This window comes from Eucalyptus grandis, chromosome 7 (genome assembly GCF_016545825.1).
Source record: "Eucalyptus grandis isolate ANBG69807.140 chromosome 7, ASM1654582v1, whole genome shotgun sequence".
In the NCBI taxonomy this organism is placed as follows: domain Eukaryota; kingdom Viridiplantae; phylum Streptophyta; class Magnoliopsida; order Myrtales; family Myrtaceae; genus Eucalyptus; species Eucalyptus grandis.
Window position 1 is genome coordinate 34355771 of NC_052618.1, and position 13732 is coordinate 34369502.

General features: G+C 37.1%; 1 protein-coding gene across 1 annotated transcript; it reads right to left on the reverse strand.

Annotated features, from left to right (window-relative positions):
* Positions 1 to 3923: 3923 nt before the first annotated feature.
* On the reverse strand, positions 3924 to 8598 carry LOC104453330. Its single transcript, XM_010067855.3, has 4 exons — positions 7892 to 8598; positions 5697 to 5786; positions 4894 to 4961; positions 3924 to 4168 (listed from the first exon to the last, which is right to left on the reverse strand). The coding sequence occupies exons 1-4, from the start codon at positions 8501 to 8503 to the stop codon at positions 4036 to 4038; spliced, it is 903 nt and encodes a 300-aa protein (XP_010066157.2). The 5' UTR covers positions 8504 to 8598; the 3' UTR covers positions 3924 to 4035.
* Between the last annotated feature and the right edge of the window lie 5134 nt (positions 8599 to 13732).

Sequence of the window (13732 nt, forward strand, 5' to 3'; positions counted from 1 at the left end):
CTCAACCAACGACCGGCAAGGCTGCCCTAGCCTAGGCGCAGGTCGGCCTCGCCCAAGCAACTCTTGTCGGGCCACGCCTAGGCAAGGGCTCCCCTCACCAAGGCTCCTCCTCACCCGACCGAGCCTAGCCTGTGACGGGTGAGGCTAGCCAACTAGACGTGGCCAGCCACTGAAAAGGCAAAAAAGCCAAAAAGAAAAAAATAGAAAAATAATAATAATTCAAAAAATTATTAAAATATTATTATAAATTGTCAACGTCAACACTAGCAGTCCTACGTGGCACCACCAGGCGTCCACGTCAGCATTTTCCGGCCAAAATTGGCCGGATGGACTAAATCAGCAAGAAGTGAAAATGTTTAGAACTAAATTGGCAAAGTTAAAAGGTTTAGGATTAAATTGGCAAAAGTGCAATAGGTTTAGGACTTTTTGGACAATTTTCCCCTAATATTCACTCCACGTAATATAGAGTGATTGATCTTATGGATGAAGACATTGTGCTTTAGAAGTATTTAAAAATTTTAGCCATGTTTCACAAAGTATTTCCAACAATCATATATGTTAATTTCAAACTCCCAAAACATAAAGGACAATCAAAGTTCTTTGTTATAGTGTCACACCCCGATCCTTGGGCACGCACCCATCCCTCGCCTTGGTCAATTAAATAGCGACGTCCCATGACGCATCGCCAACCCTTTCATTTTAATACGCATGCGGAAGCATAGAAACAATCCCCAGACAATAAAACAATGGGATAGAAAAGTATGACCAAATTTCGAACTTTAAAAACAATCACACTTATATACAATACAAACCATAATGCATATATATACAAGGCGAACTACTAAGTCATGTCTTATACAACAAGCTCACAAAACAAGGTCTACAAATAGGGAGTGGGGTTTCAATCCTCATCTAGATTCTCCTCAGGGTCCTCTTCCGGGTCCTCCTCGACAATCTCACCTTCTTCCATGCTCCAACTAGAGTCCACGGCTGAGTTCACCGGGGAGTCAGAATCGCCATCGAACTTGGGATCCTTCACATCAATCACCAATCCACCCTTGGGATCTGCTATCCCCTTCCTGAATGCTACCTCTAAAATGTATAGAGGTACATCAAATTCCGATACAAGGCCCACCCTTCGTCCATCACTATAATGGCGTATTTGTGGGGTACATTTTGGGGTTCACCCACATCAACCCAAACGGTGGATTTCACCAGTACATACTCCAAGCCTTCAGGGTGATGGTGTATCGAAATGTGATAACATATTTCAATGATCTCTTTAGGTATACCAAAATGTACGGGAGGAAGTAGAGGTACAGCCATCTAGGGACCTAAAATGTTGTCCCACAACGGGGTGGGACTACGTCTTAGCGAGTTCTACCCTCCTAAGACTCAATTAGAAAGAAAATATGCCCTGAGGGCTACCTAAGCACGATCATAGGTCGGAGAACTTAACTTTGCATCTATTCCTTCCTGCAAGTCAGTATATATCAAATATACACAAATCACATCAATTCATCTAGTCAAATCGAACTATTAATCAATCGACTCAGTCAATTACATGTCATCACTACCTTCTCTAGGTTGGTACATTCAATATTATCTATAAAGTCCTATCATATTAGAACTGCTCACCCAAAGCTGATAAATAGATTGTATAGTTCACCCAAAGCTGATAATTCGTCCAAAACTAATAGATTAGGGCCCTCAAGCCATCATAGTATACTATATATGCTCGCCCAAAGCTGATAATATATGCTCACCAAAAGCTGATAATATGGTATACTATATATATGCTTGCCCAAAGCTGATATAATATGCTCACCCAAAGCTGATAATTTATGACCCCCTGGCTAAAATAGTATACCGCTCCACTTATATAGCCAATTTCTTTTTTTTTTATCATACCCGATAAAAATAGCCGTGCATTGGTACACGGTCAGCCTTTAGCCAAAATACCATAATTTCGCTTTCACAATTCCCACCATTTTATATAGTCCACCAAAATATTTTTGGCGTTGTAAACTGACGCTCAGTTATTTTCCAAACAATTACCAAAATAATTAATTTATGAATAAAATCCTAAAATCACAATTAAATCAATTCAGCACAAATTAGAGCTCAAATAAATAAATAGATTGCACCACAATAACCAACACAAAATTCCAGTCACCGACTATCCCAATCTAATTTCCGAAAAGTAAATAATTATTTAAATAATTACGAAAAATATTAAATAAATGCCAATAAATCCAACTTAGGGCCGTAATGCCTAATTGGAAGCCGAAACGGACCCGAAAATATTCCAAGGTTCGTTAAATAAATAATATAACATGTCTACTCGTTGATTGCGCTAACTAACCACCTAACTTGCATAGGCAATTAATTAAATTTCACTAATCTAATCTAACTAACCACCTAATCCATCTTAACCTAAATTAATCACCGTTAAGCGTGATTAACCTACTAAGAAATGATTAGTGAGTTAAACTCACTTGTTTCACGAGCCGATCGATTCAAATCGACGGGAACGCAACGGGGCTCGATACTCTCAAAAGCGGGCCTAACTTTCAGGGTCAAAATCGACCTCAAAACGGGCCCAAAGGTCGCTAGAAAACCCACCAACAAGCTCTCTGTTTGCTGCTGCAAAAGAGAGGAAATGTGGTTGGTTGAGGCAAACAAGGACCGAGATGGGCTGAGGGAGTCCTAGTGGCCAACGGCATGGACTTACAGTGGTTGTGGCGGCTCACGGTGGCCTGAGCTGGGCAAGACAGCTCCAGAGACACACAAGCATAGGCGGAGACAACGGCTAAAGCGACGTGAGGGCGAGACAGGCAAAGGACTCGCGCACGGCGGATGGTGCAGCGAATGGCGACGAGCAGTGCGTGCGGCGAACGAGGGCTACTCCGATGGTCTCCTGGCTTGCTAGTGATGTTCGAAAATCTCAATGAAGGGAGAGGAAATGGCAGCTCATGGCAGATGAGGGAGAGGGGAGAGATTGAGGGAACAAGGGCCCTACCATGGCCAACTTTTCTCTTCAATGGTCTCCTTGACCATTCCTCCACCACCAACACCTTCCTTGGCTGCAATTCAGCCACCAAGGCTCATCCTAGAACTCTTGAAATGGTCCAAAAAGCCTAGGCAAGTGGGGCATACGAATTTTCTTGGAAATTCATCCAATTGGACACTTATTCTCCCTCAAATTAATCCAATTCGGCATCAATAAAATCAATCGACACCTCACCGTTCCAATTGGTATTTTTCCTCACCAATTGATCCCACATGCTTCTCAATTTTGCAATCAAAGACGATCCCTAACATTTTCTGAACAAAAACGGCCCTAGAACGACTTTTTCCCAAAAATTCTCGGTTTGCAGAAAAATCTTCTAAGACTGAGTCAACGCTCCTAGAATTAATTGTGACACGGCAGAACTTTCAATTTCTAAAATCGGACTGAAATTCACGGTTAATTTCAATCTGATGCGTTTTCAACGTGACCTAAACTACTGGGTAAGTTTCATAAATTTTTAGTGCAAATGACCCATGGTCGATTTTCTTCGAGCCACAATAAACCCACTCAACACATTGGCGACTCTCGGTTGTCGTGAAAATCTCGATGATTCAAATACGAACACAAGGTACTAAAATAATAGAAAAATCAATCTAGTGCCGGCCGACGAGAATTTTCCAATTTAGTGGCGTCACCCACGATTAGCCACACATCTCAATTGATCCGACCTATCTCTGATCTCAAATCAATTTTTAACTGTGCCATAATGGCCTCTAAAGATGAACACAGTCGAAAAGTCAATTCATGGTCGAATTCTCAGGTTTATCGCATTAAAATTCCTTAATGACTTTCTCTGAATAGTCTAGTAATCTCGAGAGTGATCAACTTTGAGAATAGCCTTATAGGCGAGTCGATGAAATGCCCGATTTATTCAATTGAAAATCTGGGATGTCACATATAGTTCTTTGTACTTTCAGTAAATAAATAAATATGCAAATAAACGATGTTTCTTCATAGCTAAACTAGTTTGACCTCTTATCGTAGATGGAGGCAAGAATTCTCTTCAAACATTTATTGTAGACGAACGGCCGCTCCAACATAGCAAGATGGCCTGCTTTCTCAATGCACTCCATCGTCGCTTTATTTCCCAATTTTCTACCAAAAGAAAGCGATTGAACAAGTCAAGTCAAAAACTGGCCAAGGAATTAAGTGGAACGAACATATATCAATTAAGAGACCCAGCGCATACCTGTAACATCAGAAATATTAGCTGGTGGGAAAATTAAAAAAAAAAAAAAATCTTTTAGCTGATTACTTAATGTCCATGTTTATTCAACCATGTAATCTTTATATATATTATTAAAGTAGACTTTTGGATATTAAATGCACCAAACGCAATGAAATGAGTATTTTCTTTTTCAAATGAAAATTTGAGAGTTTTTTCAAGGAACCGAAAATTAAAGGAAAAAGAAGACTCCTGGACATTAAGTGCACCAGATCTATTATGTTATTTTTCAATTAAAAATATAACCATCTTACCAGGACAAGGAAAGTTAAAGCAATGTAGACTATTTTTTAACACCAAATGCTCTAAATTTAGTGAACGAGTCATTTCTTTTTCAAATGCAGTTTAAAGAGTTTCAACAAGAAAGTGAAATTAAAGAAAATCTTTTCAAATTCAATGTGCATAAAAACGGTAACATAAGTATTTTTATATATGCAATTAAATTGACTACTTATAATAGCTATGACATAGATATAGATCTTTCTGTATATGTACATATAAACAACAATAATTAAGCTATATGCTACACAATAGAAAAATGATTTATAATCCACTTGGTGAGAAAAAAGAAGAAGGAAAAAAAGATGGACGTTACCCTTTGATATCTTTCACTAAGCCTACATTGAAGATATTGTCGTCCGCGCCACAGACTAGATGGACCTTCTGCAAAGATCAATTATCATCATCATATTCTGAAATATTTATAGTATTCAAAGAATAAATATATAGATTAATCCAGAATTGAAAATAAACGTAAAATTCAATTTTACGTATCAAATGTAGACAGTTTTGATCATTACAAAGGAAGCTGGAGTGACACGAATTTCTCCACGATGCGGTGTGATTGCATGCACCCATGGGTATCGTTTGTCGAAGGGTTGGGTTAAACTATTATAGTCACTAAGCGACATAGAATAGGGATAAGGTTTCAATTTTCTTGTGACTATTTTCTTTTTTTTATAAGGGTATGTTTATTTGGTGAAATATGAATTATTTAAAGAATATTTTTCTAAAAATGTTTGTTTCTATATATCTTACAAAAAATAAAAAAAAAATAAAAATAAAAATTCATTGTCCACAAAAATTTAAACATAAATTGTGATTGATAATGAAAAAATTTATTGACTAATTTTTTAAAATAATATAAGCGATGAATTTTAAAAAGAAAAATTCAAATCACAAAATAAATGCAGCATAAATTTCTAATTTTCTCATCAAATATAGCTGTCATCGGAGTAGGTCACCCATGTTCCCCTTCTCTCATGACAAGAAGCAATACACGGGAAAGATCTCACAACCTTGTTGACTTTCATCTATACAGGGTAAGATGCATGCATATGAATACCCTTTTTTGCTTTAAGAAAAGGAGGAGAAAGCTTCTTCAAGATTATATTAAACCTGGGAGTAGTCTGGCAAAGTGAAGTCCTCGTCTGGAATGACCAAAGCCTCCAGCAGTTCAGCCTTCTCCTTTCTGTAGTCAAACATGACCTACAACCCAATAATAATAAAAAATCATGCTTATCCAAAAGTTTTAAAAATCAAAATAAATTCTCGCTTCCATCATGATTTGTTAAAGATACGTACCTTATCCCACTTCAATAATTTTCTTCAAAGTGAAATTTTATGTATCATAACCTAAATAGTTATAGTTTAGAGCGTATACCTAAGGCCTATTTATTTTGGCTATTTAAGTAAACAGATACTTTTTTGACTTTTTCAAAAGGCATTACTTGAACTTTAAGAAATCATTAAAAAAAAATTGCAATTCATAAATGTTGCTTCCGAAAACTTTCTGAAGCATTCGGACAAGTAAAAATTTAGTAGGTGGATCAGAACAAGAATATGCGCAAAGCGCCTTAGAATGGCCTTATTGTCTTCTCCGTTAGTTATAAGGCAGTCATTTATGTTATTTCAATGTGCTGCCATTCTTAGAGTTTTGTTATTTTTGTGTTATTTCCTTTATGTTGCTTCAAAATATTGTAATTCCTCGGATTAGGATTGGAATTCTATTTATTTGTTTATTCCATTAGAGTACTCTGTTTCTTGTGTCTTTTTAAAAGTATACAAAATAGAGAGATTTCTCTTTGTGCGGTTTGTGTATATTCACTCAAGTCTATATGTTCTGTTCATCAAATTTTAAATATCAATATTTTGACCAAAAAACCTTCTGTAAATATTAATATTTCAAGTGTCATGATAAAGTCATATGGGAGTTTGCAACATTTGAAAAAATAGGTAAAATTGTGAAAATAGTTAAAAACGAGGAAAGAGTTGAAAGAAAGGAAAGCGGTCGCGCTGGTGCTCATCTGCCCTGTGATGCTGTCAAGGAGACAGCTAGGCGGCGTTGAGCGCGACTAATGGGAATTGACTAAGATTTGGTAGAATAGAGATGTGTCATTATAGTTCGGGTGAGTTTGGGGTGCAGACGAAGATGGGTGTGCATGTCATTTTCTTATTGGTTGGTCAGAGGGACCATCATCTGTCGTTCATGTTCCCAAGCCAGCTAATGTTTTAAAAGTCAAAATCATAGAACCTGGCAACTACCCAAGCTGTAAAGAAGGCATAGATAAATTAGGATTCGAAGGATCTAGCACAAAGGTTCACATGCTTACAAGCATAACCGTGGAGAGAGATCTCTTTTGTTTTTGTAAATATGATAAAAGCTACCTGAAATATCGAAAAGATCAAATAAATATTCTGCTAAGACACAAGAAAACCCGAAAATAACCTTAAACAGTAAAAGAATTTAAAAAGTAAGCAAAAACCTAAATTAACGAGGAAAATAGACATAAAAAAATATAAAAGGTGCCCCAAAACACGGTTAAACGACAAAATTGAGGCCCAAACGATTGTAAACTAGCTTTTCGAATTGACCCGGTAAATCTTCTTCGGTCAAAAGTTACGACCGTTATCTTGTGCAATAATTAACCATTAAAAATACTTATTTAAAATCCAATTTTTTGTTATTTGACTTCTTTTGTCACTCAGGACTTTTTCATGTTTACTTAATTAGGTTTCTTTTTCTTAAATTTCTTATTAGTTCTATCAATATCTTCATAAAATCTTAATGATTTATTTTTAATTAGGTTTCCTTTATTATTTGTTTTACTCCCATGGAAATCGAGGGTAAAAGAAAGATATCTATAAAAAAAAGATGAAAATACATATTTTCCCTTTAAAGTCATGATTGACAGAAAATATAACAAATGGTTAACAACTAAAACAAAATAAAAGTTCGCGAGGTAATGTGCAACAATTGAAGGTTTAGGAGTATTATGCGGTTAAAGTTCGGGTAAGTTTTGTGTAATTTCCCCCCAAAAATTTAATCAATTATCCACCTCCTTTTTGTCTTCAGCCACTAGATATAAATCTTGCGATGATCTTGGTCAGATCAGATGTTTACGCAAGCTAAAGGAGACTATGTATAGGAGGATTGGCTTCCAATAGTAACTCTTTAAGCACATGTTTTTGGATTTCTCTTCTTGAGTATAGTACGAAAGCGAGAATATTCAATTGACCGCGTGGTATGGAACCGATGAGTTTCAAAAAGTGTTTGTGCCTGAGTTACTTAGAAAAGTCTATGGAGCTCGTACCTCTAAACCGTCCTCGAAAACACGATTAGGGATTCTGGGCAACTTGTGGCTCCCAACTTCAAACATCTTCTTCACCCCATCAACAGAATTAGGCAACAAAAGATCTGACCATGTCGGAAACCCCAATCTCTCCAGGCACTCCTTGCTTATCGACTCGGTCAGCACCGGTACGGTGCACGTCCCCACCACCGACTTCACCAGCTCGGGCCGCGACTCAGCCAATTTGAACGCCACCATCCCGCCATAGCTCGACCCCACCACCGTGTACTGCTGCAACCCAAGCGCCGCCAGCCCCTTCGCCACGCACTCCGCCTGGAAGTCCACCGTCCGGCGGCTGTCGCCAGTGGCAGAGCCGCCGAAGAAGAGGAGGTCCGGCACATAGACGGCATACTTCCTTGCTAGTGCAAGGACCTGGAGCTGCCACGTGATCATGCCGTCGCCAACGAAGCTGTGAAGGAAGACGACAGCATTCTTGTTTTTGTTTGGAGTTCGGGTTGGAGCCCAGAAGTTCATGACAGTTCCGGGTTCGATCTCGATCTTTCGAGGTCTCACGCCGGCGAACTTCATTGCCGCTCTCATCAAAGGCTGGTAGAGCTTGATTATGTTCACCATTCTCTCTCTCTCTCTCTCTCTCTCTCTCAATATTCGTTTTTGTGCGCTCTGCTTATAGCGATGATCGAACAAAAACTGTCACAAGTCAAAGTCGCCGGCATGCTAAAAGCCAATGCCACGGGAGCTATTTTTTCATTCCTTACCTACTTTTTTCCCATCCTGCGCCCCACGTTACTTCCTGACCATTCGTCATCCATCAATTTATTTCTGTACATCGTTATCGAAATACACGTCAATCTTAAAATTATTTATTTGCTTTATTTTAAGTCAAAGTCAAATTCCCCCGCAAGTAAAGAAATCGAACACGGATCTCTTGCAATTTAGAATATTGTTACTGTTACTCCTTGTGCATTTCTTGCTGTATACTGACATCTTTGTCTGTGGTTGGTACGTCACAACTCCATATGGAAAGTCATTTATTACTCTGTATGTCCAATAAATGTCTGCTTTTAGGTTTGTGATGGGATGGCCACTCAAACTAGTGAGCAGTGCATGATAACTACTTATTTTTATTTCAAAAATAATTTTTTTACTTCAAACTTGTTTTTGGAATAAAAATCCGTTTAATAAAATTATTCCATTTTTCTATTTCTAAAATAGATTTTTGTTCCAGAAATAGGTTTAGACTAGAAATCAAAAATAAAAAATTTATATTTCTCTATTTCTGGAACATAAATGAGAAATAAAAATTATTCTCATCGTTCGTCCTTGCTATGAATTGGTCCTTCATCCGTCACAGCTGACCACCGTCTACCGATCACCAGCCACCGCCGTTCAAAATGAAGAAATTTTGTGTCCTTATCAAACAAATTTCTATTTTTAGAATAGAAATTATATGTCGTTATCAAACAGGTATTTTTACTTAGAAACTCATCTAGAAATAAAAATAGAAAAAATTATTTCTCTTCCAAGAATCAATTTATGGCCAGAATGCTCATCATTCGCACCCTAACAATCAATAATTGATTAGTTTAGGATATAGATTATATTATATTCCAAAGGAGGTGCGGATAAGCAATCTACTAATTGCTTGAGCATGCAAGTATTTGTATGTCTTGCACATGCTCATTTAGGAGATGATATCCTAGAGTTGTGGGAAAATTAGCGCATATCACTGGGCTAAGTAATAGGAGTGGAAATTTGTAAACTGTAGTGCTTACATCGGTAATCAGTTACCCAAATTCCCTGTTAGCAGAGATTTCAAATTCAAATTGTTGACAATGCTACAAGATGCTAAGATACTCAAGTACACAATCTATCCAAAAGCTAAGGTGGAGCTTTGGATCGAGACTCGACGATTGCATTTGCAAGCACATATACCAATTAACGGTGGGTATTCTCGCCTACGCCACCAGACTTGTAGGGGTTGTTATCTAAGGAATAGAAGTGCCTTCCAAGAGTATCTTTCCGACCCTTATTATCTAATTCCAATTGAGATACTCAAACAGACAAACTATCTTGAAGCTGAGTAAAAGGTGGAGCTTTAGGTTAAGGCTCAACAATCACATTGCAAGCCCAGGCATCGACTTATATATTCTCACTTGCACCACCAAACTGGTAGGAATTGGCATCCGCAAAATAGAAGGGCCTTCCAAGAGTGTCTTTTCAAGGCTTTATTATCCAATTCCAATTGAACGGCATCCAATAAGCCGCAATGATGGAGGCATGAGGATATTTGAAAACGAGGGAAAAGAAGTACATATTCCTTGACTATTTAATAAGAGTGAAAAAGTCATAAACTATAGTATTCAAATTGTCAATCAATCACCCAAATTCCCAATTAGTAAAGATTTCACACTCAACAAGTTAACAACGTAGTAAGGTATGAAGATACTTAAGTAGACAAATTGCACTGAAGTTGGGTAAAAGGTGGGGCTTTAGGTCAAGGCTTCGACAGTTGCCTTTTTATGCACAAATAACAACTTAAGGTTGATTCTCTTTCCCGTATTGCGAACTTTTAGGGATTGGTATATGCTAAATGGAATGGCCTTGGAAGGCCTTCCCAGAATGTTTTTTCAAAATTCTATTATCCAACTCCAATTGAAGACGATCTATATGCCACATTAATAGAGGTATGAGGCTCTCATTTATGAAGAAGAATGTGAATATTCTGTTGTGGAAACACTCCTAAATGATTTTGAAGATTGACAAAATTTTTACAATTGAATTGACTTATGTTTCTGATAATAGCTTCTCTAGGTGGAAATTCTAGGATCGTAATCATATGTCACTTATCAGATTCAAAGTCAGTGTGAAGACCATATCCTTAATATTCATAATCTATTATATAAGGATATCTTTCTGTGAAAGTTAGTACGAGCACCTAGAGAGGAGTGAATAGGTGCAAAAGCAAATTTTATAAAATATAGTACAAGATTTTGCTTTTAAACCAACTCTGTTTAGCAATAGACTTTGAAAATGAAATTAGACTCTAATAAACAGATAAAGTTACGATCAAAGTAAAAGAGCTTAGGGAAGAGAATAAGAATACAACGTTTATAGTGGTTCGGCTTAATCTAGGCCTATGTCCACTCTTCTACACTGATAGCCCATCAGCTGGATTTCACTAAGAATCAAAAGAGTTGTTACAATATAGTTCTTCCTTGATTCCACAGTGTAGAGACTCTGCTACACTTCCTCAAGGTCTCACAGAAGTATAAACTCTCTTTTGAGTACAAGTTCACGCTCAGCAATTGAATTGACAAATAATAAGGAGGTTCAAACTTTGAAATTTCTCTATCGCACACACACTCGAATAACTAGAACGTCTTCTTTATATACTCCTCCATGCCTTCATACTTGTTGGCATTTTTCAAATGAACTCTTCCAATCTACCCGTTGGACAAAATCAATTAGGGAGATTTCAAGTTACTCAAGGAATATGACGATAGCCCACCAATCATGCTCGCCCATACAATCAGGATCTAGGTTTTCATAAGTAGAACCTTCCAAGTATGCTTCGCCAATCAACGGATCCAAATTATCCGAATTAAATTCAAACTGAATAATAGATTCCAAAATGCTATATCCAGCCGAGAAATCTTCTTTAGTCAATAGAATCAAATCCTCAAGGAAATACTTAATTCTAGATAAGTCTTCTTCGACGATATAGAAACGGTTGTAGACTCTGAATCTTGAATCTGGCGGTCTGGCGGTCTTCAGACTTCAGACTTTGACAAAAGAGTCTGCAAGTCTTCAGACTAAACTGATGGAAACATTTTGTTAGCTTCAAAACGCACAATGAAGTTTTCTCCAACACTTTCAATCACGGAATCCTTGTGCGACGGCCAGTAGATTGGCACAGATTCCTTACCTTATATATGTTAGGGGAAATCCCTTATGATGTTTTGAAGATGACAAAATAAATCAAATGCTACAAACGTGTTTAATAGTTAAATAATAGACCATGCAAATGATAGAACATGTAAAGGATATTATCAAAGTCTGAAGACAGCTAGAAGATTGAACATAACACATGTCCAAAGTCTACTTTGAATATTTCTAGACTTCTATGTCAAACTCTGAAAACTGCCAGACTTTAGTGTCAAAGTATGTTCTACATCAGAAGTCTACTCACTCTAACAAATTCCAAACTGAACATGAATGAAGAACCAGAAGACAGACTCTATGCTGAAGCTGAATTTATTCAGACTGTGTTCAGACCTTAAAGCTAAATCTGTTCAAAAGCAAAAAATGTTCAGACTCAAATCGTAAAGTCTATTGCACTCGAACTCTACTACAGATGAAAAACTCTCAGACTTTACATCTAGATTCGATAGAACGTAACACAAGTCCCAATCATATAACGGTTAGTGATCTAGTTTAGATTCTACATCAAGATTGATTTGATTGACTCAATCTAATTGATTGACAAATTGATCATGAAGACAAGAACTTTCTATGTAGAGAAGCTCTACTTATGGAAACGAAGATTTTGTTTGTATAGGCGATCAGAATCAATTTGGGTTCTACTTTTGTCACTCAATAGCTACCAAATCTTATAGATACAGAGCTGTCTAATAGGTAGATTGGAATACGAACCTCGAGATATTGTCCAACGGCTAGTTTGGGAGTGAAGGAGTATTTAAGAAGATGAAGGATCGATGAGCAAGTAAAAGACGAAGTGTAAAATTTATAATTCCAAAGTATGAGCAACCTTCGATCATACACTTGTCTCTTGTGAACTTAAACGTTTATGATCGTGAAAGAAATACCAAAAGAGTGACTTAGTAAGATAGTAAGACACTTGTCTCTTGTTGATTGCACAGTGGAATCCAGCCAAGAAGGTTGTTAGCATGGGAGAGTGGACGTAGGCTTGATCTGAGCCGAACCACTATAAATTTTGTATTCTTATTCTCTTCCCTGAATCTCTTTATTTTGTTCATAGTTATATTTAACTGCTAAACTCTAATCTCGTTCAAAATCTGCTACTCTTCAGACTCTGTTTCAAAAGTTTATTGTTATTCAAACTCATGTTCAAAGTAAATATTTTCACTGCATTTTGCAGAATCCGTTTTTACACTTATTCACCCCTCCTCTAGGTGTTCATACTAGCACTCTCAATATATTGATTGATTTAGAAGGGAAGATTGATGATCATAATCTCTTCAAGATGGATTATCGCAATCCCAGAATAAATCAATTAGAAGACGGAATGTTCTTTCTATAAGGGACTCAACTTATGGAAACCCGATCAACTATTTGGGCGATAGAACCAAAAGGAAGACTTCATTCTCGACAAGTCTTGATGCAATCAAATCTTCTAGCAACGTTTAGTTCAAATGGGTTGATTGAATGAATCATCCTCAAAGTGAAAGTCCAACAATTAGCTTGGATAGTGAGGAGTTTAAAAGGAGGTTGTAAAGCGAAAAAAAACCAAGAGAATCATCTGAAGTTTTTAATTCCAAATTTCTAGAGAAATCCTTGTTGTTACAATTCGTCTTTGTGAGCTCAAAGCTGTAATCTCTTAGAGGTTGTTAGAGTATGAGATCGGGAGATTTGATTGCACTTACTTGAGTCAGGAATTCTCAACGTTTGTAACCTCATCTAATGTAATCCAACCAATTAGCTATCAACACAGGATAGTGGATGTAGGCCTGTCAAAGCCAAACCACTATAAACTTGTTGTGCACAATTTTCTATTCCTTATACTCCTTTTACTTCTTGTGATAGATGATTACACATTGGTAAGATCTGAGCTTTCCATGGCTAGACGTTGTCCTACTATAA